Source organism: Vanellus vanellus (assembly GCF_965231255.1).
Source record: "Vanellus vanellus genome assembly, chromosome: 3".
Classification (NCBI taxonomy): Eukaryota; Metazoa; Chordata; class Aves; order Charadriiformes; family Charadriidae; genus Vanellus; species Vanellus vanellus.
In genome coordinates this window covers 100,225,860-100,253,408 of record NC_138907.1, presented here as the reverse complement: position 1 = coordinate 100,253,408, position 27,549 = coordinate 100,225,860, and the positions used below count along the sequence as shown (strand labels likewise).

At 38.3% G+C, this 27,549-nt stretch overlaps 1 protein-coding gene across 1 annotated transcript in view; it reads right to left on the bottom strand.

The window, feature by feature from the left end:
• The window catches only part of KHDRBS2 (KH RNA binding domain containing, signal transduction associated 2), a gene marked incomplete at both ends in the record, with an annotated part of 410,021 nt that extends 382,755 nt beyond the window's left edge, over positions 1-27,266 (bottom strand). The window contains one exon of the mRNA XM_082480947.1: positions 27,176-27,266. Within this exon, the coding sequence (XP_082337073.1) occupies positions 27,176-27,266 (91 nt within the window). The remainder of the gene's footprint in view (positions 1-27,175) is intronic.
• Positions 27,267-27,549: the final 283 nt, after the last annotated feature.

Below are 27,549 nucleotides of genomic sequence, written 5' to 3'. Positions count from 1 at the left end.
CTACATAAGTTAGTAAAGCTTTAGTAACAGAGTTAGAAATACAAAGGGAAATTTGGGGTTGAGGAGCAGGCAGACAGGATGGAAGGATCCGTTTTATCTAATTGGATTGGGTTTATTATATTTATTTTTATGGCTTATCACTAACTAGTCTGGCTAACTACATTCAGTATTCCATGATTTTTTTTTTTGTAGATTCTAATAAGGTACAAAGAAAACAGCTTGCTAGCTATCGTCAATTTCTGCTTGCAGTTATCTGTGAGCCTATTTCTGTGTAAACTCTCATGTCTGAGCTACAGTAACACTCACTTGCTTCTAAATGATGACCATCTTCCAAGTTTCTTGATTGCTTCACATGTCTTTGCTTGACATTGCCAATAGAAAGTCCAGATTTGACAGGAGAGTTGAAAAGACATGTAAAGCATTCTCACTTACTGACTTGAAGATAAGTACAAGACAGAAATATCTCTAATAGACATGTGACTTAGTTTCTTAATCACTGATAATTGTAAATAAATGTAAATGTGTGCAGAGTCAACACTAGAAAAAGAAGCTGTTAGCAAGGGGCTAACAGCATCTGCAGAACAGAATTTTTTTTTCCATTTTAATTCAGAACAAAAACCCATTTAATTCTCAAAATTTCAAACAAATGTGTAGAATGAAGTAGTTGTATTTGGGTAGAAAAAAATAATCTAAAATGAAGACTTCATCTACGTTAGTTCAATATTATAATTTGTCTTATTCATCTATTTTATGCTATAATTTGGTGTTTTCAAATATATGAAAGATGATACCTTAAAAGACAACAATTATCAAACCCCCAAAATTCATAAGTATATTTTTGTATTCTTCTTACAGAAGAAGTCAGATGTACTAGCAATGTGGTTTAGAAATTGTACTATTAATTTCTTTTAAAATTCTTGGCACCACAAAGGGACATTAAAGTTAGTAACAGACGACATCAAGATACCCAAAGTTAATGAGTTCCTTTTTTATTTTAGCCTTTGTTAAAAAAAATTGCTTTGATTACATGATTAAAACAGTAAGATTATCTTACGAAGTGAAAGATCTTGGAATAGTTTTGCTTTAAAGACTACTTAGATCGATCAGATGTTTTCAGATTGGTTTAACCTTGTGAATTTATACTACGTTCATGAGACATGGCACAAAGCTGAAGCAAACCATCCCAACGAAAGTTGTACTTGCGACACAAAAGGCAGTCCTCCCTCTGCACCGTGGTCCAGGAACTGCATATCAGTGACATCAAGTCTTTCTAGTTAGGATGAGCATCTTTGTGTCGCTTCTTCAGCTGTCAGCGGGGCATCTGTGAGTGGGGCATCTGTGAGTGGGGCCAAAGAGATTGCAACAGCTTTGTGGCAGCTGGTTACAGTAGAAGAGGAAAGACACAAAGAGGGATGCAAGGAGATAGTAGCAGAAGTCTTTAGGGAAGAAAAAGGAGGAAAGGAACTGGACCTAATGGGTCATGAAGCATACAAAGGGTTAGGAGACACCACTGTAAAGGACTCTGAAAATTGGCTGAGATAACGCTAATACTGCTAGCAAATATTTTTGAAAATGCAAGATGAGATTTCAAGAGACTGAAAAAGCTAAAATATTATCAATCTTCAAAAGGAGAAAAGGAAAGAATAACAAATTAAAACAAAATAATAAGTTGTTAGTGGAGATGATCAAAATATTTATAAACATTAGGAAGAACTTAGAACCATGCACTAAAAGTGAGACAAAATTCATCACGAGCTAGGAATTAATTTTGTTTTACTTGAATAAGGGTTCTGTCAATAATACACATAGATTTAAGTTGAAATTGCATGCACAGAAGATATCCAGACCTTCTGGGCACCCTATCAAGCTTTCAGTACCACACTTAAATTCAAAAGAAGACTGTACAGTATAAAGTGTTTAAAGTTTCACCCTTTCAAACCCTATTTTTCCTCTTAATTCCTTATAATTTAGTCTCTGCATTATAGTTTTCCATGACCTTGATGGAAAAGGTAGTCTCTCCACTACCTTAGAGATGATCTGATGGGGACTTTTCAGGCTGATGATCAAGCAAAGCTTTACTACTATAGTTTGTAAAACATAACAGACATTTGACTTACTCAAAATGCAATTATTTTCTAGATTGCTATGAATATGGGCTTATAGTCTGTATCCTTTAAAAGCTCAGGTTAAGGAGCCCATATTTATTGGTGTCATTGAGATAATTGCATTTGATTTTCTTTGCTGGCTGTAAGAACTTCCAGTAGCAATTTTATTATCTGACCTAAATGTATAAATGATTAGCAAAACGTGACTTGGCAAGTGGCAGTTTAAACACTGCCTGCAGCCCATCATGTCTTAAAAGACATAATACATTTTTTAAATAAAACTTTAGAGATTAAATGCTGGCCTCCTTCCTCCAGAAAATAACTCCAGCATAAAGAAGTCAAGGTATTGTTATTTTTTTCCTTACAAGATACTGAATATGAAGGCTTTTATGCCAAACAGGAAGAGGCACCCAGCTGGCAAATGCAATCATCACTAGAGATTAATGGAACTCCAACCTGCATTATATATATTAAATATAATATATTTAATATAAAATGGTTTTTCAAGATTCTGCACTAGGTTAACATTTAGCCTTGCTGAACCTGGAGACAGAGTTTCACTGCCAAATGAATAGAATTAAACAACACTGATCTCATTTTAAGAAAAAAAAAAAATGCTGGAGGAGAGTAGAGAGCCCCAGAGGAGGCATCCACAATGCGGAGTCAAACTGGGGTGCTCCTCACTTCTGCAGCGTCATTACGTGAGCAGGAAAAACAGCTGCAGTCACTCAGTGTTACAGTTCTTGGTAAAACTTACACCATTCCCTTTCTGCAGCCATCCATACATGTTAGCACGAGAGTCTAAAATGGCACGTGTTAGAGGCAGTAATGCTTTATTTGGTCTGCAGACTTGCAGGAGTAGTCCACTTTCATCCCACGTGTAATGAACATCCCTTTTATGGTGCACAGCATGGTGCAGAGCTCTCTTGGAATTTAATTCTCAAGATGTTGACCCAGAACAGTGTTACAACTTTTGTCCTTTAATTTCCCTCCTTTCCTTTTTGTGTTGCTCAGCGAGTCCCAAGCTCAGCTGCTGTCATGGTTTAACCCCAGCCAGCAGCTAGGACCACACAGACGCTCGCTCAGTCCTCCCTCCCACCCCCAGTGGCATGGGGCAGAGAATCAGAAGAGTGGAAGTGAGAAAAAACTCTTGGGTTGAGATAAAGACAGTTTAACAGGTAAAGCAAAAACATGCACGCAAGGAAAGCAAAACAAGGAATTCATTCACTGCTTCCAACTGGCAGGCAGGTGTTCAGCCATCTGCAGGAAAGCAGGGCTCCATCACACGTAATGGTTACTTGGGAAGACGAAATGCCATCACTCCAAACATCCCCCCTTTCCCTTCTTCCCCAACTTTATATACTGAGCATGACATCACATGTTATGGAATACCCCTTTGGTCAGTTGGGGTTAGCTGTCCCAGCGGTGACCCTCACAACTTTTTGTGTACCCCCAGCCTACTCGCTGGCAGGACAGTGTGAGGAGCAGACAAGGCCTTGACTGCTTAGCAACAACCAAAAATATCAGTGTTTTACCAATGCTATTTTCATCCCAAATCCAAAACATAGCACTATACCAGCTGCTAGTAAGAAAGTCAACTCTATCCCAGCTGAAACCATGACAGCTGCCCAACATTTCTGCACAGTCTTGTTTACCATTCACTGTGAAAGAGAGGAAAAATAAAAACAGCTTCACACTGTTGCAATAACAGAATTTTATTAGAGGGTATCCCAGTTTGATCCGCCTATTCCTTGAGTGAGTGTATTTCCTATAAAATTTCTATACTTTCCTATTATTCCAAAGGGCTAATATTCTGACTGTCTTTTGCTTACTGTTTATTCTTTATTCCACGAAAACATCAGTTCTTCAAAACTAGCTCTGTGGTACCCACAAAAACTCCTGAATCAGTGCAATATTGTAGCCTTGCTCCCAGGTACAAAGAAAACAGTATACCCTACACAATTCACAGCAACCAGACAGCATTTAGCCGATACAAAAACAACTATGAAAACGTTTTACTAAAATAGAAACCAAGTGATTTGCAGGTTACATTTCAAGGTAAGACTAGATGAACTACATTAAAAAAAAAAAAAAAAGATACGGTGACACCACTGACAAAATCAGCAAGAAAAAAAAAAAAAAGAAGAAATTATAATACAGAAAATTAAGTGCTAACAAACTAATAACTTCCAAAGGAGGCTGCTAGCTGAATCCGGACTTGTGGACTGAAACAGACGAGTACTTAAAAAAATTCAGGAAAAAAAAAACATAGCAAATACAATACTAGGAAAACAAACAAACAAAATCTACAGGAAGTTAAATGTTTGCTGTGAAAGTAGCTTTTTAACTATTAGACAAAGATGTATTATGAACAACTCACAAAGAACAAGTTGTATCAAATTAAGTGCATGCAGACTCCCACTGTTCTACTTGTCATACTAATCTTCCTAACTCCATTAACCACAGAGATTATAAACAAGGAAAAAGTCTACTCGCTTATCTTGACAATATTTGCACGTGTTCTCCATATCCTTCCTACTTAATATATTCACATTTGGAATCCATGTAAGGGTAGCATTCAATTCAAGACTAAAGCAGGTAATTAAGACTCAAATATTGGGTCCACTTCCATTTAACATCTTCACCTGGATGATGGGACTGAGCACTCCCTCAGAAAGCTTGCCAACAACACCCAAGTGAGATGAGTGACTAATATACCAGAGGGTTGTGCTGCCTTTCAGAGGGGCCTCAGCAGCCTGGAGAAATGCATCAACACGAACCTCACAGTTCAGCAAAGGGAAATGCCAAGTCCTATACCCAGAATTATCCCATGCACCAGTACAAGGTGGAGGCCAAACAGATGGAAAGCAGCTTTGCAAAGCAAGGCTTACCAGTTCTAGCAGATACCAAGTTGACCATGAGCCAGCAACATTCCCTTGCCACAAAAAAGGCCAACAGCCTCCTGCGCTACATTAGGAGGAGCCTTGCCTAGCAGGTTGAGGGAGGTGACCCTTCCCCTCTACTCATCACTGGTGAGGCCACATCTGGAGTGTTGTGTCCTGTTCTGGGCAACCCAGTACAAGAGAGACATGGACATACTGGAAAATCCAACAGAGGGCCACAAGGATGATTAAGGGACTGGAGGACTGCACATATGAGGAAAGGCTGAGAGAGCTGGGGCTGTTTAGCTTGGAGAAGAGAAGGCTCAGGGGTGACCTCATCAATGTCTGTAAATAGCTGAAGTAAAGGTGTAAAGAATACAGACCTAGACTCCTCTCAGTGGTATCCAGTGACAGACAGGACAATAGGCAGTGAGCAGAAATCCAAATACAGGAAATTCCATTTAAACATAAGAAAATAATTATAGTGTTTTTACTACCTGAGCCATTAAACTTTTTTGCCTTTTATTCTTTTGAATCAAATGGTCTTCACATGGAGTTTTGCGGTTTATGTACATTTTGCCATTCTGTGTGAGTCTGTTAAATGACAAAAAAGGAGACACGACTTTTCTTCCCTCCCCACAACCTCCAAACATTGCAAAGATCACCTGAAACCAACCAGTTCTGCAGAATTAACTCCATTTACCTTAACAGTATCATTTTATCATTACCATTATCACTGTACCACTATAATACAGCAATGAACTTCATTCCTTAGTGATGGAGTTTGGTTTGTAAAAGTATAACTTGGTACTTGCCTTTGCATCCTGTATTATATGACTGAAGACTTCTCCCTCTTTCACATTTTATACAGTTCTAGAAGAAAAGTGATGTCAAATGTAACAGAAAGTGAGGACCTGAAGAGTGAAAAACATGGTCCTGACATTAGTATACGCTCAGCTTCCACTCTTCTGTGGATGTTCTGCACCAGATGTTTAAAGGTAGAATATTTTCACCATGATCGTGTTCCTAGCTTGAGCATCAACAGCAAATGTTCTAATAAAACAATGCAAAACTCTTAGTGAAGTTTTCAGACACTGAGTAAAAACAAAAATGCACTGTCTAATGTCAAAGCAAAAATTCCACAGAGGCAGACAAAGCCTTTCTTCAAAGGGAGCTGTATAGTGGCCATACCATGCCAATAGCAGAGAAATGCACATGGCAGTCTGGTGCTAGAAGATTCACAGCTGGTTCCTTAGTAAATCTCCCCTGAATTGCCCTTTCCCACTGAAAGAGCAAGTAGCAATAGCAAGATAAGAGCATCAGGAATAGGTGTTATAAAACAAGCACCTGACAAATCACAGTTAATAAAAAAAATCTTCTATTATGGAGAAAGCTGGAATATTAAGGTGTGATTAACAGCCAATAAAGTAACATATAACAACATGACACCATCTCTAGTTAAATCATTTAACTTATCATGGAGAGGATTTAATGGCAGCAAAGTAACATTTTTCAAGATAAGTGTAGTTCTGGCTTTTGCCAAGGAGCAAAAAGTCATGTCAGGTGTACATTTGTGTGGCACGCTCATCACTGGTATGCTCCTGCATACCACCATTAGCATTTTCTCAGCATAAGAAGATGCATTTTCAGAACCTCCTCCTGCTGTTGATACAAATAATTTTTTTCCTTGCAGCTTCCATCACATAACACTAATACACGTGTAAAAATTGTCTTGCTTCTGTGACCTTACTGAAACACTGTTTTTGCCCTTAGACTTTGCTGCTGCTACTATCTTACCTTTTGTAGTCTTTTTATAATTGCAAACAGCAATATGAGGATCCTTTTTCCCTATTCTTCAGTTTTCCCACCTCTTCTCACTTTTTCTTCTCTTGCAATTCATTTCAGCTATATGATGTCTTGTTTTTACTTCCTACATGCTTGTATTCTTATGCTAGCTTCCCTTACAATTGTTACAAGCTTAATCCTCTAGCTTGTCTCCTATGCTTGTCTCCTTATGTCAAGTCTCTATTATCCCAACCTGAGGTAGCTGTTCAGTGATAACTCAGCCTATCCCCCTACTGCCATTCTGCATCTTTGCCTACCAATCTAGGGGATTGAGGCTTTGTTGATTTTTCTTTAAATATTGTTTATTGACCCAATTCAATTCACGTGGACTTACTTGCTCTTCAAGGCATTCATTCAACCAACCTCTGGTGCCTTAGACACACGATGGTTTTCTCTGCTCAAAAACTTTTGTTTACTCAGAAGAAAACTGGTATTATCCAGCCCAGCATTCCCCCTTCTTTTCTCATTGTCCTGCCAATACATTATCAGTCATCTTTGCTGCAATTAGCAATTTGAATACATCAGTGATTATTTAACTTGAAAAAAAAAAAAAAAAAGGATGCTGGCTTTAAAGAAGTACACTGGATAAGCATGCAGGCTGATACTGTATCTTTGCTTAGTTCTATGAGGTGAAATTAGTGGCTCATCTCTGAAAATATAAGTAGGAAGAGAGATGGAAGAGTGATTAAGATACATATTTTACAACTTAATGTGTTTGACATTTGTTGAAGTCAAAATACAATGTGGGGGTGCACAAAAGGTAGGATAAAGTCAGAAGTTGGCAGAAGCAGCTTGCTATTTAAGAAACAAAGAAATGCCTAGAAAAACACAACAGTGTGTTGCAAGAGGTACATTAAGAATGACTGGTTATATTATTTTGCAAACAAAAGAGTAGTGCAGTCTAGACCCTACTGTGAGGGCGAAGGCCTTCCTATCTAGACCAGGATGCACTGGTTATTGGTTGGTACACTTGCAGAGATAATCAAGAACAACTTCCAAATATATTCACGGAGAAAGCAGTTGGAGAGATGATGGATTCAATGCTTAACTGAAAAACACCAAAGGTTACCAAAGCAAACAGACCTATTACAGATGGCAATGGAAAGCATCTTCATGGACGTGTACACAGGAAAGAGCTCAACGGAGTTGAAACTTTGAATGAGCCGGTAATAGGAACTGAGTGACACTTGGGCAGGGGGCATCTCCAAAACAGACTCCAATCCTTGCTGATGGCTTATACAGGCAACTGTTTTGCAGTGATCAGTTTCCTGACAGACAAGCGATAAAAAACATTTTATGTACTATATTTACATAGCACCTCACACCTGCCTCCTAGAGCTTGTAATCTAAGTGAGACAAGGGCATCACACAGCATAGGACAACAATTCAGGAAAGAGAAAGTGCAAGAATTATGAGAAAGAAAAATAACAAGAAAGTAAATATTAATTAAGAACTTTTAGAGGTGCAAGATGCTCACTAAAAGGGGGAAAAGATTGAGTGACTTCTTATGCAAATATACATACATAGTAAGCAGCAAATACTAGTACTTCCCCACACACACTATGCACCCTAAGTAACAGGCTTCCATACATCCACGTCCTTGGAAAAAAGCACTACAGGGCTTCTGCACTCAACAGGCCCATTGAGTGAGGCATCATCAGAAAGATGGCACCCAGAAAAGACGGTTAGTGGGAATGGGCTATTCAGCCGTTTCAAATGAAGCAATACCAACAATCAAAGAGATTATATATTTTGGCCTCTGAAGAATACTTCTTTTGTTCACTAGCAGTAATTATGTTCCTCAAACACGTCTTCCCAGATTTTCTCAATGAGGCACGTGCTACATCTTCTCTCAATCTGATGTTCATGCAATTTGCTTACAGCATAAGGTTAATTCTATACTTCCAGAGAGTAGAAATAATAGACTTGAACATAAGTTATGACTCATGTTCAGGCACAAAAGAAAAATCTTAAAAAAATACCTTTAAACTTTGAAGTGCTGAATCATCAGTACTTGTTTTCTAACTACCAGTTTGCTTGTAAAGTTGTTCAAAACAGCTTAAAAATATCCCTTTAGGAATGAACCAAAATGGACATCAAAGACTATTCTTTCCCCTGCAGTTGTCAGGTTTTCTTAAAGTGATAGTAATATTTTTTTGATAAGTTTATCTTTGGATTCCTACTTGCTTAAAAACTGAGACACACTCTCATCCTACAAGACTCCTAATTCTAAGCATCTAAGCTCATTTAACTCTATTTCAGCTAGCACCTGAAAATTATTTTTTAAAGGTCTCCCATAAATTGTTACACTAAAATGGTACTATTTTTCTTTCAGAATAACTCTTACACAGGGTAAGATCATTATCTTGGCAGTACTGCGACATGCCTCTGGACCAAACATCATTTCCCAGTCTATGCACCTCAGGCTATAAACATTTAAATCATAACTGATGGGAAAGTTTCAGAATTCAGAGGTCATGAGCTTGTAAAGGCATTTACACTACTCGGCATTCAAATGAGGGACTAAATTCCAGAGGGCCTTCTATAAGCCAGATCAAAAAGTACCTTATGGAATACCATAAACAACATAGATGTCTCACAGGTTATGAGGCAGGTTTCCCTAAATTCCCTCACTTTTTCCATGGAAAGAAATGGCCAGTGAGCTGCTGTCTGGAGTGAAAGCTTCTAGGAAAAACACACAATAACACTGAAGTTTTTAATGCTTGAAATTATACCCCCCAATAATGAATTAATGAGCAAAGCTGATGTTGGGGGAAAAAAAAGTACTCAAAACTTCACATTTTGGCAAGTGATCAGCTCAAAACCACTTTAGTCTTTCAATATCTAAAGTAATTTTAATATCACTGGCAGTATGCTGCACAAACTGTAGTTGAAGGCAGAAACAACATAATGCAGATACTCTCAGCAGTTTCAGAGTTAAGAGAACTTGCTTTTACTGAGCAGTATTGTGATATTTAGCAAAACTTTATAAGTGATAAACAATAATAGAATAATTATTTAATTTTCCAACTTAGGGATATGATATCATTACTTAATATTATTTTTCTTAAGCTTTTGGAAAGTCTTTATTATATTAAAAAAAAAAAAAGTTAAAATGATGTTGTCCTCTGTCTCTACCTATTGAAGAGACCCCAGAAGCCACTTGTGCAATAAAATACATTCTTGACTGCTGATTCTTGGAGACGACTGAAGAAACCATGTCATTTTCAATTGAGTAGCAAATAGAAAAAACATGCCCAAAATACCTTATTTACTTCTCATTCACACACTGCATTTTCTACCCAAATTCCATGATGGATAGCTGTTTGAGGTAGCCCGCATCACACTGCAGTTTAAAACAAGCAATAAAATAATGCACTTAACACTGCAGAATAAAGGACCAGACATATATCGCAAATTTAAATTGAGTATGGTGCATTCATACTGCAATCCACAATATTCAGATGACTGCATATTGCGCAGTGCAATCCCCTTATGACCAGATTCTGAATCCATAACGGTATTGTTAAATTTAGAATAGTCCAATTTAGAAAAACCTTACTCTCTCTAATAGACAAATTAAGTTATTAACTATGCATAAAAGGAAAAAAAAATATGCCACATCCTATAAGTTGCCCTTGATATCCTATTCCATTGGTTTTTCCTGGTGTCTAGTACTACTTGTTAGGAGGAGATTCCTACTTTTTCCATAAAAAGGAGTTATAACAATAAAGAAATAGAGAAAGAAAGAGGTCATTATAATAGATTTAAAAAAAAACCAAAAAAACAACAAACACAAAAAACACTTTCCTTGTAATCCTGAACCTTAGAAGCAATTTTTGCCTATACATTCACAGCTATGGAAGGCTGAGGCCCTTGGAAGTAGTCTATGTGATAAAAAGCAAGACACTTGCTCCTCTGCACTTAAGTAGCTACGTTACAGAATGAAAGGTTTACTCAAAAGCAATGGGATAACGGGCAAATTCTTTAACTTCTGTGAAAAGGAGGGCTCATCCCAAAGAAACGGAAATAGAATGGGACTCAGGAGATCTATGAGCAGTTCCCAGTCTGTTCACAGATTTCCTCTATGACCTTGTGCAAGTATTTTAATCTCTAAGTGCCTCAACTCTTCATCTCTAAAATGCCAATTCCTTTTTCTGTTCAATTTGTCAAAAAACATGCATGACAAATGCCTATACAGATGCAGGGAAAAGCACAGTTGTATGCCTGCATTTAAGAACCACAACTGTACAAACCCAAAAACTGTGTTTATATATACTGCCACAAATCAACAATAGAGCCCAAGATGATCTTTGTTCCTTTCCTCATATTTTAGCCAAATTGAGAACTAGTCTCTAGTGTCTGAAAACTTGTCATTATCCAAAAAACCTTTTAGTAGCTATTAGCTGCAATTAATATATTCTGCATTGGAATGTGTAAACATTTTTCTGTTTCGTTGTTAGTCAAATTGAAGCAAAACAAATGGTGTAATAATCATAGAATGACTTGGGTTGGAAGGGACCTTCAAAATTCATCTAGTCCACCCCCCCTGCAATAATCAGGGACGTCTTTCACCAAATCAGGTTGCTCAAAGCCCCATCCAACCTGACTTTGAATGCTTCCATTGATGCAGCATCCACAACTTCTCTGGCAACTTGTTCCACCGTCTCACCAACCTCGCTGTAAAAAATGTCTTTCTTCTGTCCAATCCGGATGTACCCTCTTTCAGTTGTAAACCATTGCTCCCTGTCCTGACATTACAGAGCCTGGTAAAAAGTCTCTCTCTGCCTATCTTAAAAGCCCCCTTTACATATGGAACAGCTGTAATAAGGTCTCCCTGGAGCCTTCTCTTCTCCAGGCTGAACAGCCCCAACTCTCTCAGCCTCTCCTCATAGGAGAGGTGCTCCAGCCCTCTGATCATCCTCGTGGCCCTCCTCTGGACCTGCTCCAACAGGTCCATGTCTTTCCTATGCTGAGGGCTCCAGGGCTGGACGAAGCACTCCAGGTGGGGTCGTATGACAGCAGAGTAGAGGGGCAGAACCACACCCCTTGACCTGCTGGCCACATTTCTTCTGATGCAGCCCAGGATACGGTTGGCCTTCTGGGCTGCGAGCGCACATTGTTGGCTCATGTCCAGTTTTTTTATCCACCAGTATCCTGAAGTCCTTCTCCACAGGGCTGCTCGCAACCCATTCATCCCCCAGTCTATAGCAATATTGCCCTGACCCAGGTGCAGGACCTTGCACTTGGCATAATACATGATGCCTATGTGAAGGTATATAATTCTTTGCTGAACTGATACAGATTTTTTATGAACACACTAAAAAAAAAACCCAGCAAAGTGGAGATTTTGTAAACAAACACCTAATATGGAAAGATTTGTATTATTAAAGTTCAGCTTTGGCGGAAGGGGTGGGAATATTTAAAGTAGCTGTAATCAAAATTCATTCAAAATAAGAATTTGTCTCAGATGACAGAAATACCACAATAGTATCTGTAAGATAATCACATTTATGCTTGAGCTCAGGAAAGTAACAAAATACCCTCAAAGCAAAAAAACACTACGTTCAAGCATGGCTCAATTTATTTTCCCTGACAAACTGTATTGTGGACTAGCAAAGTATAATATCCCACTTAAGAAGTCCAGATTGAATCTACCTTCTGTTATTCTGACTTTTTTTAAAAAAGAATAAAAACTAGTATTAAATACTGCAATGTGAAAAATGGAAAACAGTTCAAACATTCAAATTCAAACAGAAAGCTCGCTTTAGCAAAGCAGGAAAGTCACTCTTAACAGTGTGGCTAAAATTCAGCATTTTGTTCTACAGATTAATTTTTCTTTAAAAAAAAAATAAATGGTACTGTTAAATTCTTTTCCCAGTGTATGGTCAGGCTGAACAGAATCATCCCAGAAAGCTGTCAACTATGAGAAGAGCTACTTGGGACAGCAATTTAGCATATATTAGCCATTTACCTCTGGAGTCCAGCTTCAGTTTTTAGCACAGTCTTTCTTTATATGCAAACCCTATGCATGCTGCTGAAACGTCCAATTATAAGCTTCTTCCTTACTGCATTGGACTGATATCTGACAAGTTTGACACAACAGATATTCAATAACCAGCTTTTCACTGACTTTCCATCTCTGTAATTTTAGTGGCATCTTTTAAAAAAGGTCAAGTTTTTTTCCTATTAGCTTTACCAGAAAGCTTCAGGTTTTCTTATCTCTGCCTTCTGTTCTGAGCTAAGCAACATCCGAACTCATTATTTTTATTTGACATTTATTATCTTCTTAAATACTGTCATACTTAATTCCACCACTCCTAGGCTCTGACAGAACTCAGCGCTTTCTATAGCACGAGAAGAGTATCAAACAAATTTGAAGTAGGCTTTTTTCCCCCCTACAAAATATCAGTGAGGTCATAGCTCCCAAAACCTATCTTCAGAAGCTCTTGACATTTTTAATAATTTTCATTTAATTCAAGCAAAGGAAAGAAAACATGAAGCTGCTAAAAATAATGAGAAATACTAAATCCCATTCATATTTTTTTTACTGTTTAAAAGCAGATTGAATGCTTCCATGTGGAACAATGTGAATAATACCTAAGGATGAAGAACATGTTTTTTAATAGTAGGAAGTCTAACCATCATGGAGTAAGAGAGAAACTGAAATTCAACCTTGGGAAAAGATGCTCAGAAAAAAGACTGTTTGAAGACCTGGTATTAGGTTTCAATGAAACAGCTTGAATTTGGCACATAAGTCCATCCACTTTGGATTGTAGCTACAAGAAGGTGCCCTATAAAGAAGCCAAACCTCACATGGGAGGAGACTGGAGGTTAAATTAAAAGACTTACATGCTGCAGCAAACAACATCCCAAGCTATAATGCACCCATTGGCGTCTCCCAGGAAGATCCATTTTTATGAGGCTGAGGACAATAAAATCTAGATAAACTACACAAATCCCCAGAGATCCCTGGAAAAAGTTGGAGAGCTGGGTTAAGACTCAAGAAGCAAATACAGGATGTGCCAGAGAAAAATTAACACAGTAAATTGAACAGAGATCACTAAGAAAGAGACGGTAACTAAGCTATGTGCCCCCACAAGACAAATAGAAAGGTACAAAGGTGCCTTGGGATAGTGAATTGTGTAACAATCTCACCTCTTCCAGCCATCTGAAGCAAACAGTGATGACCACTCCTGTCCAAAGTGCACAACAAGCAAATCTAGATACAGAGTAACATGAAAAGAAATTATTGAATGAAACAATCTCTATTTTCTAACTACTGTGAAATAAACATGACTAAAATAGCCACTCAGCATCTTGGAGAGTACTGAAATAGCCCACCTACAGCAGTTTAAGGGCCAACAGCTCCTGTATTTTCAGTGTAATGAAAACAAAGTGTTACTATACATAAACAGGATTCAATAGGAGACACAAATATCAAACTTGATGTTCTCAAGGCAATTTGAGTGAAAAGTCACAATAAATCTGTCTGGAAAGATCTGGCAGTTACAGAATTTGAGGAAAAACACAGTGGAGCAAAATCCATAAATAATGTGGTTTCACATAAAACAGGGACTCCTACTGACAGCGTCACTGTAAAGAATGCTTATCACAACATGGCTGGCAGAATAAATTTTCACCTGCTATATTAAAGCAAAGCATTAAGGCCAAGCACTTTAGGCACTTCAGGTAAAGCCCTTGGTACAAAAGAAAATTTTGGTCCAAGTTTCCAAGATCATGATGTCTCAAAAAATACACTAAGAGGCATACATGAACACCATCATGATTACAGATTATGAAACATCCATTGAAATTCAAACCAATATTTTCATAGAGGAAACCACTAAGGCTTTTATAGCCTATATCAAAAATAAAGTCAAACAAAAGGAAAACACCATTGTTATTGTCATATGAAAAATAACCTCCCTGGAATGCCATGGGCAAAATTTGGATTAAGTTGAATGGGGAATGGAAGGGGAAGAGAGGGCAGGAGAAATCAAACCATAAAGCTGTAAGACTTTGTTTGGCTTGTTGGTTTTTGGTTTTGTTTTTTGGTTTTTTTTTCCTAGATGACTGTTCTTCCTTTCCTGAAATAACCTAATGAGAAGATGCTACTATGCATAATATGATCTTGCATATCAATTCCATTACTTTATTAATCTGCTCTGACACAGGATATTCTGTAGTAAGCCATAGTGCAGTGGTTTTGTTTAAGTAATGTATACAGAAGTATGGCTTAAGATAGATCTCAAATAGCCAATAACTCTGACTTTAAAAAGTGAAAAAAATACTGTTAAAATAAAAATAGACCTCTTAAAATGGTTCTGGAGTTTGATTCTGATCCACATTCAATACTGTTAAAAAATGGTACAAATCATGAAGAAAACGTCAGCAGGTAACAATTCAAGAAAAATTGTTAGCAGTAAGACTCACACTGCCAGAAACTAATGCAGGAATCTATCCCCCAGGATTTAAATTTATAAAAGGAAAGAAAAGTGAGCAAACACCACAATCTGACTTAGAATGACAGATGTGGTCAATATTTCATTTAAGTCAAACTGGTTAAATTTATCCTTAAGTCCCAGCTCTGGTCTTCATCCAGCTCAATGCTGGGACAAGACTAAAGCACGCAGCATCACTTCTCTCTATGTCAAATCCTCGCTGTCTTGAGAAACAAACAAAAGCACGTGAGAGGGAAGAGTAGCACCATACTCCAAGAGGTAGGCTGACCTACAGAACTGGGGGAAATAAGACTGCAGTGCTTATGCTGGAATATACTTGCCTCACAAACAAGATGCAAGCAGCACACATCTACACGTGTCAGTGCTAGCAAAAGGAAGACAAACGTTTTACCTAAAATCTCAGTTAAGTCACACATTTCATGTCTCTGTCAACTACAGTAGAGTCTGCTAAGCAATTTAGGGGAGGAAAATTTTCTTACTGCATTGTATCTTTTCCTGATTTTCACTCCACTTCTTTGTTTTAAAGCAGTGAATGATTTTTTTTTTTGTCAGGGTAGGTTAATGGTTGGACTTGATGATCTTAAAGGTCCCTTCCAACCTCAGCAATTCTATGATTCTATGAATGTGAATTACCCTTTATTGAGTAATATTACAAGTGCTAAAGCTAGCCAGAAAAGCCTTACAATAAATAAATTGTAACATAGCCTTCCAAACTGTTATGAAATGTGCACGTATATTTTTAAATGACATATTCATTACATGATAAAATTAATGTTAATTGAAACTTAAATGACCCAATTAGAGTCATTCAGTTGTTTTCTTTTACCACACAAGCCAGTAAGATATAAAACCTGATACTATAGCAAAACAATCTTACCTCAGAATTACCAATCATGTCCCCTTTTTTAAAAATCCAATGCTTTATGCAATCTTTTTACTATTTGCAATTTGAATCTGTTGTTATAATCTAAAAAAAATTTTGTTTTGGTTTATGGACAGCACAGAGTGAGTTTTAAAGACACAGGACAGTCTTCTGCTTGTGAATTGGTGCTCACATCACTGAAGGTTGCTACGCTCTAATCAGTTGCAAACTCCATAATTGAACACTTTCTTAACATAGCCTTGGCATACCTAACCTTTCTTCTGTGAAATCACATAAGCCTGGATAAAATGTTCACCATCATGTCATCCTTGGCCTGAGAAGTTAAGTCACTCTAGGTATGGTAATACTCATGTACTTTGAACCACATTTCTGTCAGAAGATGAATTACATTTAATTTGGGGGACACATCAGAATGCTTGGAAATTCCAACACCTGAGTAAGTTTATCTCTATGGATGCAAGACTTACAGAAGTCACTATTTCTGGAACAGTCAGCCTTGAAGCATTCATCACCATGAGAATACCATCTTCTTTTCAAAGCAGCATTAGCAGTGTTACACTGAATTATCCATGCACTGGGGTATGGACAAAGGGTTACGGCCTAAAAAATGATGGCAGTGCGGATTTTTCCATAAGATAGTGCACTATGCTACTGCTATTTTATTATAGACATCACTTTTTTTTTGTAGGACAAATATATATATATACACCCAGTAACTATTTATCTGCTTGTATGCATAAGTAAAGTATATAGCAAGTGAAGTATATTACTTAGATAAACATTTTGAGCTTTAAAGGGGGGAAAAAACGTACCCAATTTAATTTTCATTCCAACACCTTCCATGTACTCTGCTCTGTCTTTCTGAGGCCCCCCCTCAACCAATCCTCCTTTTTCCTAAAGATACACTATCCAGTCACCTGCCTTTTTCCTCACCGTAATGTCTTCTGCTCAAAGTTTCTGACATCCTTCTCCAGTGAAGCTGCTAGCTTTACTCCCAGCTCAAGTCTCCATGGAAAAAATAAAATATCCCCTCCTCTTCACAGAGCTTCTAAGGATAGGAGAAGAGCATAAAACAGAATGACAGTGGCCAAGGGTGGGAAGTTCACTAATTGTATTAGCTACTTAGCGGAAGGCTTGGGGAGGTGTCAGTTACCAGGGGAAGACAATGCAAGGGAACAAGCTGGAAGAGCTGCCTGAAAAAGCAGAATCTGGACAATCCTTCCCATCTGTAATGAGAAAACCAAAAGTTGGTATTAGCTTCTAATTATTTTCTATCTATCTCTGACTAAGGACTTCTTAGTATTTGGATGCAAAAAAAATTTTTGTGCAAAAATCACATCATGCTTATGCTTTCTGTCTAAACTAAGCTGGTCCAATTTTGCTTTCTGATGAAAACATCTTCCACTTCCACCACAAGAAGCATTTGGATAGTTGACAGTACAAACATTCCTTATTAAAAAAAAAAAAAAAAAAATCATTATCTCTAAATCTTTGTAGCAGTGGGGAAAAACCTTAGTCTTGTCTTCTCCCTTGCACCAGACATATCATTTCAGATTATTCATACACTTTGGGGCAGCAAGAGTATTATCATACTGGAATAGATGTTTTGTGTATTGTAACAAGCTGGTACTCTATGAACACCTTCTTGTCATGCATAACTCAACAAAAACTATTGTATATCCATGTTACCTCACAGTTTAGTCTTCCAGAAAAAGAAAAGTAACAAAATAGGTAATACGAGCATCTGTTTTCCCACATTCCCTGCTGACCTATGGACCCCTTTGCTGTCCATTGATCACTAAATCATTTCTTACAGGATTTTGCACAACCTGATCTTGTTGCAGCAAGCAAAGAACAAACCACCCCAGTAACAGCTGCAACACAGCATCTGGAAGACCCCTAACGAATAAAACAGAGTTAGAATCACTTGCAGGACATGCTGCAATAGTGTATTTACATAGACAGAACAATCTTCTTGTTAAATAGCAATGCGTAGGATTAGGAAAAAGAGTCCACGTGATATAAGAATTGAGCATGGCAGATTACCCGTCAATGGCTTTTGAACATAACAATAAATGGACATATCATTCATATATTTACCTTGATCTATGAGTAGGAAGACAAAGTTCTTTCAAATTTTACAATAGGCCAAAGTAAAGCCTGCTAGTTTGCATGCAAATATTAGCAAAATAATTGCCAATATGTATCTGTGCAAAAGCTAAATCTATTAGATAGCTCTACGTGCCTATGGATACACCAGGATAATATGCATCATTTACCAAAATTAACTCTCCATTTTCCTGTTGAACAGCTATCGGAAGACAGGGAGGGAGAAAGGTCTCTTGGAATTCTCCTTCACTTTATCATTCCTTAATTTACCCTTCAAATGTCAACAGAAAAGTTAGTAAGTCACTTAAGAGTTTGGTGCTGCTCATTTCAGCAGAACTGGGAAAAAATCAGTTTAAGTTGCAAATTGTAAAGTGAGGGAGCCAGCTTCACAGCTGCAGCAAGTCAGCATAGTCCTAAGCATTCAGGAAACAGTCTCACTCTTTCCCCAGTTACAGCTCTGACCCCAGAGGATACATGGCACAACCCCCAGACGACACCAATAAGTTCTAACCACAATCTCAAAAAAGACAAAAAGCGAGAAACAAATTTACTTAGAAATATTCAGAAAAAAAATCAGCAAAATGAGCCTGCATTGTCAAAAATACAGAGCCTAAAAGTTTACACCATGAGAGGTAAGAAGGTAACTCTGAATTTTTCAACACCATAAAAACCCTTTCAAAACATACACACATAGTCCTTGACTTCATGGCAAATTCTTAAACTTCAAGCATTTGAAAGAAAGCTTTGAAATGTACATTTGAATCCTAGGGACCATTAAACTAGGGGAATATGCCAAGTGAGGATTTGTTTTCTTTCTCCAGTGCTCACACCTCCTAGGAAAACTATTTTTCCTCTAATTCGCAGTGTTGCTCTTTGAAAGTTGACTGGTTGTGAGCCATGGTCTTTGAGCCCTACTTTTGGTTTTGCTGAAGACATACCTGCCTTCAGTTAGCAAATCTAAACTACCTCTACTGTAAAAGTAGCAGAATTCTTTTCTTTCCAGATCCAAAGCAGACCTAAAAGGAAGAATGCAGATTTTAACAAATCTTTTAGACTAGCACAAAATATTACTTTTTCCAATAGCTACATCAATTCCCAGAATTCAAAGTATTTTATAAATCAAAAGCTTTTGAGGTTTACATCTTTCTGTGTAACCTTTAAAACAAGAAATACATGCTAGAGTATCTGATGAACACTTCAGCAGGTGCAGAGAAATTCAAAGGTGGGAGTGACCTGCCCCATGGCTTTGGAGCATGCTAACCCAAGAAGAACAAACAGGAATGCCCAGTGCCAGCAGAGCATTTGAAGTTTTAAAGATGTCTTTGGTTATATCACATGCAGCCATATAAGAACATCAAAACTTTGTATCATCTTATTTAAATGCAGATGATCCTCAATATTACCATGTTAGCATTATTATGAGTTTTTACTTGGTATTTTTTTCAGTATTCAAACTAAAACCCCTCCATTTTAACAGCAAAACTTGCAAAATCAGGAACAGGCATAAATTATTCCAGGAGGTGGGGGAAGGGGGGGAGTGTCTTGGAGGTTTTTAATCTGCTGAAAGTCTTAGATTATTTTTCTTCATAGTTTTTATTAGTTCCAGTCCTTTAAAGGATAAGGAAATAGTTGTACTCATTTCCAGCAGGATTCTAATTAAAATATGACAGGATTTACAGAGGACTGTAATAACCAGGATTATTTTTGCCTGAAAATTTAAAAAGAATAATTTCATATTAAAAGTAATAAGAATAACACACATTTCTTATAAAACTCTTTTCACATAGAGATCTTAAAGATTAGAATGAAATTCAGCATTAGTCTACATCTTACAGATGGAAGTTTTAGAAGGCATTCATTGAAGGTATAGAGTACAAGGAAGAAACAAGTCAAAACACCACATACTATGCACCTCAAACCTTTACCCGAGTGTCAAGGTTCTACATTTCTCTGGTCAGACTGCATAGTCCTTATTTGTTTATACAGCCAAAGACTACACTGCAGCATCATTAAAGTTCCCTACTTTACACACTTCATTTTAAAAAAACATCTGCTTCCTCACTTATTCTTATACAGTGTGCTGATATTCCTAACCCTGTGCCACAATACCCACCCAAGAATTGAAAAACACAGGGCGAACAGAAGATGAATGCATACATTCATATTGCTTAGGTAGGATCTGCATGCAAAGCAGCATTTTTTTTTTCTATCATGCACGCTTTATTCAGACCTCAAATTCTTGAGGTAAATACTTTTCTTATTATTTATTTATTCTCAAAGGTTTTAGAATAAAAATGTATATTCTGAGGTTAGCCGCGAGGACACTGAATTTTCCTTCAAATTCAGCAGTTTGTTGGAGAAAAGAGATTTAAATTGAAACAGTTACAACCTGCTTGTTTTTGGAAAGGCACTCTTACCCTGAACTGAAATGCCAGATAACTGCAGTGACCCTGCAGGTCAAGAAAGCATTGTCTCATCTAGGCAGTTTAGCCTCAGGTACAGCCACAAGACACAGAAAAGCATGACATACTCCTATTTTAATAAAGCTTGGAGAGGAACTACCAAACAACAGATACATTTGTGCATTCTAAACTATGACCCAACACATCTCATACTTTGAGCTTGAAACCTGTGTCCTCAGTTATCATGGAGGATCAGTTTTATTCTTATGGCACTGCTTTGGTGGGCTAGGTAGATGTTCAGCCTTTCTTAGGAGTCTTATGCACTGGCCACCTCCCATCATATCAGATTTTATTGACTATTAAACAGCCCAGCATGCTATAGCAAATCTGGTTGCCAGTATATATAAAAGCATGCATCCAATGCACAAGAATTTGATGTATCTGTTGGGCCAGAGTAGCCCTTTCCCAGAAGGTGCTAGGATATGAAGCTCTGTTTTGGCATGTGGAGCCCAATCATGCCACCTCCTGGTTACGAATGGCCACTCTATTCTACACATTACACAGGTGATCGGTGCTCTGGAAGTTAATAGTTGACTGGGATTTTCTACTCAGCTATCCAGTTATTCTGCTTTCTCCTGGTACTGACTGCAAATATCAATTTTCCAAATTCTTGAGTTTAAAAATATCTACTTTGAGGCATAAAGGAAGAGAGATAGACAATTACAGTAGGTGTTCCCTGAATGAACACACAAAGGCTACTAAGTATGAAAGAAATTGCCAGGACAAATAAAAAAACTCTCTTTTCCTTCCAAGGAAAACATTCATATTGCCAAAAACCAGTGCACTCTGTTGATGAGGCTATGGCCATCCAGATAAGCTTCAACAAATGCCTTTGACCTTGCTTTAAACAATTGGTACTAAATTCTGCTATTCGCACTAATTTGCGCCTTAAGCAGCTCCACCGATTCAAACAGCACCATTTAAAGAGTGAAGCAGTAGGTTTTTGTGGTTTTTTTTTTTTTTAAATACAAGGGTATCAAAATCTAACCTTCAGTTATCTCATTTATATTGTTCCCTCTTTGCAAGAGAATTTACTGTGTTTCAAAGTACACGTTTTCTAAGATCACAGATCAAATGGTCCTAAGCTGCTTCAGATGTCTGAAAGGGAGGTGTTGTTTTTTTTTTTTTTTTAATCCTATCTATTTCTTTTTCTCCTCTTAAGCAAGCCCACCTTTTATAACTAACAACTTAGGGTCAATATAAACACAAAGGTTGCTTTGTTATATTCATTCTAACATTTTACAGTATTTTGTTTTCCCTAAATCTGGTTATCGCCTGGGATTCATCTGCACTACATTCTACAAGGCAAAAGCACTTCTTAAGATTATGAACACATACCATGTTGTCACATCATGATAAAACCCAAATCTATTTACCTTTAAAAAAAAAAACAACATTAAGAAAGCAAAACTCATCCATCAGTTCTAAAACCTGCAGTATATTCTACTGATTTTCATTATTACAAAGATATTAGCTGCATCAGTCAATATATTATATTTGTGTGAGGACTGCCTGATAGCCCGCTAATAGCAATAGAAGGATTCCCATTAACTTTAGTGAGCTTTGAACCAAGCCTGTAATGCCTACCACATCACTGCTTTATAGAAATCGTAAGTATCTTGTATTCATCTGGAGTTTGCACTGATATTACTCCTTTTTATTGAAAAGAATCAAAATGATAGATATATAAATCTAGTTTCTAATGAAACCAAGATACCTAAAATACATGCTCTAAACATTAGCGTGTTTCCCGAGTCAATCTTCCAGTTATTTACACTGCATTTCTTGGGACAGCAAAGTAAATGACGATTAATATAAAAAAAATAGTGTTCACCAAATAGTTTTTCTTCTCATCTGATGTAAACATCAGGAAAAAAAGAAACGATAAGCAGAAAAGTGACCGCTCACAGGTTAATATTAATGTATGAATTTACATTACATTAACATTTTACATTAATCTTATTTTAATCCAAAGGCTTGTTTAGACAGAGTAAACTAATAAATTTGCAAGTATATTTTCACAAGTAGATTTCAGTGGGAAATTTGGTAAAAATTAAAAAGTATCAGGGGCCTGGCTTTAGCAGGTCACAGGCTTGACTAACAGCCTTTCACACCTAGGGCTAAGGATATGATTGTCATATTCTGTATTGGCGAGACAAATAATTTTCATATATCGACCTTATTATTGCCCCAGGTTTTTAATAGAAACATACTTATGAACCAAATCTGCCTTTCTGTATGAAAAGCAGATGAACCTTCAAGAGTCCAAAGAAATCCAAAACCCACATAAGCCAATAAATAAGTTGAAATCCTGAACATAAGACAAAATGAATTTGCATTACATCAACAGTTTTCACACTAGCTAGAACAATTACTGCAGGCTTGTATGAAAGACTGTACTAATGCTCATTGAGTGTAAAAGCTAGGTAATTATATACCTTTTGAATAATCATGCCCTGTCCTACAAGGAGCTTTATGATGCTGAGCTATATGAGTCTAATTGACACGACTGGAGGTTTAACAAACTCATGCTATGCCACGTGGAATAATCTAGGGACTTAACTCAAGATTAAAGTTAAAGGCCTGATTCTCATTGCCTTCAGAATGCCAATTGAAAGTCTGAGGTCAATTGTACTGTCATTACATAGAGAGAAATTAGCTACCTCATTACCCAAGTAATGCTGATATTTCCATGGGGAGAGAGGCTCTTACTTTGGCCAGCTCTTTCGAATAGGTCTTTTTCTTTTATGCTTCTATTATAACACCGTAGCTGTCTTTAAAAATATACTATACAAGATACTCCAAAGCCACACACATATATAAAATTTGCTTTTCCCAGAAAGTATGTAGACAATTAGCTGACAGTTTAGCTTATTAAAAATAACGCTGATATAAAACAAGTTTTGAACTACCAAACCATTCCAGCCAGTTGTAACTTTCTAATTCACATACTCACTTTTATATTCATAATCATAGACATATTACACAAGCAATGAATATTTACATACATGCAAAAACAACACACAAGCAGCTCATTAGCTACCACAGAAGGCAGTGCTAGAAGAGAGCAGCTCTCAATTCTCACTGGAGCTTTAGAGTGTGCTGTGGCATAAGCACAAGTTAGGTACAAAAAGTACTGCTCAAGAACATGCTTTTCGTTTTTCACATTTTTCAACTGAGCAAGCATTATCTGACCTCATATATTGATCAGGGTGTCTCCTTACAGTACAAACTTACCTAAGGAAATAACTACCTGTAACCAGTTTACAATAAAATAATTTAAAACCATCTATGAAACAGTGATTTATCCAGCTGTTATAACAGCCTGGTACACGAAATAGTTCCGTTAATACAGAAAAGCCAGATAGGTAGCTGAACTCTAAGGAATAGGCAAATCCCTATTACAATTAAAAGAGGTCTTTTGTTTTTGTTGCTGAATAGATTATATTATTAGAATAAATACATCCATTGCATTTTGCAAGAGTTTGGATAAACCAGATTGATGTAAATATCACCAACCATTCACACTTCACAAGTTCTTCTAACAGATGAGTTACAAATGGCTTTTCCACTTCTATAGCGTGATAATCGTGTAGCTACTCCTATATGAAACAGGTAATGACCCAGGGAGAAGCAAAGTATCTTCTGATTAAGGCACTAGATTAGTTGTTTAGAGACTGGGTTCATATTCAGAACCCACCACAGACTCCCCTGGCGATTTTTAGAGAAATTATTTGATTTATGCCTTCACATTCTGTATCTAAGAAGCACTAATACCTTTTTTCTCACCTTTCTTTGTGTTGTTTGGTAAGTATGCAAATTCTCTGCCATGGGAAATGTCCCTTTTCTGTGGGTTTCACCACACATTGCACCATAGAGGCTCTAACCCAGATAAGGACTAAAATAATTTCTATTCATCCCTCAGCAGTGAGGGCTAAATAGCTGCCGATTCAAGTATGCATCTGACACAGGTCAAGTTGTAGGACACAGACCTACATATTAAAAACACAAGTAATTTGTTGTTTTAAAAATAAGTACACCAAAACATACAAACAACAACAACAAAAAAATCAAGCAAACAAACAAACAAAAAAAACATTATGGGGAAAAACATGAGGTCTTATCTTTACAAGTAAATCCAGCATCATAATTGGAAACCGTATTTCTGGAATGCTTATCACTTGTATGTCCTTCTGCAGTTTCACACAGCAGCATGTCTCTTCTCAACCTCAGGTTCTAGCAACTGACATGAAAAATCACGGCACTTTCAAGTAAGAGCGAATGCTTGAGGGTCTCAAGTCTGAAGCAAAACCCTTCAAATCTACACTCACGCACTTTATACAAAATATACTGGCAATCAAAAAAGCTTAGTATAACCATAAAAATAACAATAGCAGCTGGGTGTTATGTTTGTAACTGATCACATATTTTAAAGAACAGAAATCCAGCCTGGAAGCATGCTTCATCGCGAACATATCCTAGAAATACAGTATTACAGAGACCCTTGCACTACTGTCCCATGTTCTTCTGGCACCCAACAAAATTTCTGCCAGTTCTATACGTTTTCTTTCCATTTATACCCATCAGCAACCAGTGCATTAGTTCTCGTTTCCTTAAGTAGTTATACTCTTACCTTGATGAAAGTGTTTTAACAGTCATCATATGTTAGACTCTAAAACGAATCTCTAGAAAGCTTGACAGATGGTGTTTTGAAGGATAATGCCAGGTATCTGGTGTGAATCTGACATTAGCATTCCCTACAGACAATTCACCTTCATCTTTTAAAAATCCACTGAAATATATGTAGTCCTAGTTATACTAAGAAGGAACGAGAAAGCTAATCATGTATTCCATCTCACAGTTGTCCAAAATGCCATTTCCACATGGACTTGATGCCTAGAAACACCTATTTTCCTTTTTTTAACTTTACTTTGCACGCTTTTGATTTTGTCCTTCATGCCTTCCTTTCTTTCCCATGCATAGGCACACACTCTCAGTAGATACCTCCCCCCTCTGGGAAAAGATCAAACTGCAAGGTGCAAAAAAAATATATCCCTCTAAGAAATAAGGACTTTGTTTATCTTATGTTTATTAGAAAAACAACTGCAAAAAGTAGCATGGCTGCCTCTTCAGCAGGTAGCTATGACAAAAGTGTACTAAATGTGTCGGTATTAATACCGAATTTCCAAGCTATCAAACAGGAGCACTCTAACAAAAAGTAGACTCAGTGTCTTCATTCAAATCAATAGAACATATATTAAGGAAAGACAATATAAATTCTGCTGACAAAGACATTTACTGCTGTCATTTTAAGTTTTAACCAATTATGATTTTCCTTAAGACATAACAGAACTTTGGAAAATATTCACCACATCTGAATGTGAGTTTATTCGAATTTGTGACTCTCTCAGGGGCCTAACCATACATTTCTTTGCCTTAGTCTTATTTAAGGGCTTGATAGGTTGTTTTGATTTATGCATCATTTTTTACTACTTCTTTCTGACATTAGGTTCCAAGTTTAACAGGGATTTTTAAAGTGAATATTATATACCTCAGAAGAAACAGAAGTATTAGGGGATCTTACTGGATTACACTTCTGCAAAAGTTGAAATGCTGTACCACAAGGCCTGCGCTCAATAACTACATTGAGCAGTTATTAAGAGAGACTAAATTATAAACTTTTTAAAGACTCTCCAGTTGAACTTGCTCAACTAAAGCAAGGAAAGCAGAGTGAATTACAATGAACCAGAAAACGTTACAAGCAGCATATTCTGGATCACCATACAAAAGCCAGAGAAAACCATCATGTCCTGGATGAAACAGTGTCACGAAACTGATAAGCCATCTCCAATCAATGCCTGACATTGCGTAGCCAACTAAAACAGTGCCACATTAACGGCATAACAGGCATAACAGCATTACCACACAAACCTTATTACTTAAGCATGAGAAACGAGATGTAACGAGTTTAATGAGAAATCAGCATCTGTATGCGAATAAAACCGGGAACCGTGGAAGCACTCTCTCTTTCCCCCCCCTCCCCCCCCCCCCCCCCCTTATCCCTCCCCCGCCGAGCCTAAGGAACCGCAGCACAGGCGAACCAACCGCCACCGAAGGGCATTGCCCAACGCGGGGAGCGAAGCCGACGCTGTCGGACGGGCTCCCGGGTCCGGGGCAGGCTCCTGGGGCGCGCGCACAACCGCCGCTGCCCGGCCCCTCGCTCCGCGCCTCCCCACCTCCACGCGTGGCCAAGACCCCACTCGGCGGAGCGGCCGTACCGACGGCCGGCCCGGCCCGACGCCCCACACGGAGACCTGAGCTCCATCCCCGGAGCCCGGACGGGGCCACGGACCCAAAGGGCGACCTCCCGACTGGGGGCGACCGTGGGCCGCGGCGGGGACGGCGGGGGGAAGCGGAGGCTTACCGTCGGCCAGGAGACGCATGGCGTGAACAAAGGAGGGATCCAGGCTGTCCTTCTCTGCCATCAGCTCGGGCAGGTACTTCTCCTGCTCCATCGCCTCGGGGCCGCGGCGCCTGGGCACGCCGGGGCGGGCTGCGCGGTCACCGGCTTGTTTCTCCGCGCCTCCGGCCGCCTCCTGGTCGCCCGGCGGCCGGCCCCGGCCCCCGCCCCCCTCCCTCCCTCCCTCAGCGCCCCGCGGCTGGCAGGTGCGGTGCGCCGCCCCGCCTCGCCTCGCTTCACGCCGGCCGCCACTCCCGCGGCGGGGCGCTGCCCGGCCCTGCCCTCGGCGGGACCGGCACTGGCGCCGCCTCTGCCTCCGCCTTCCCCTCACGGGGCGG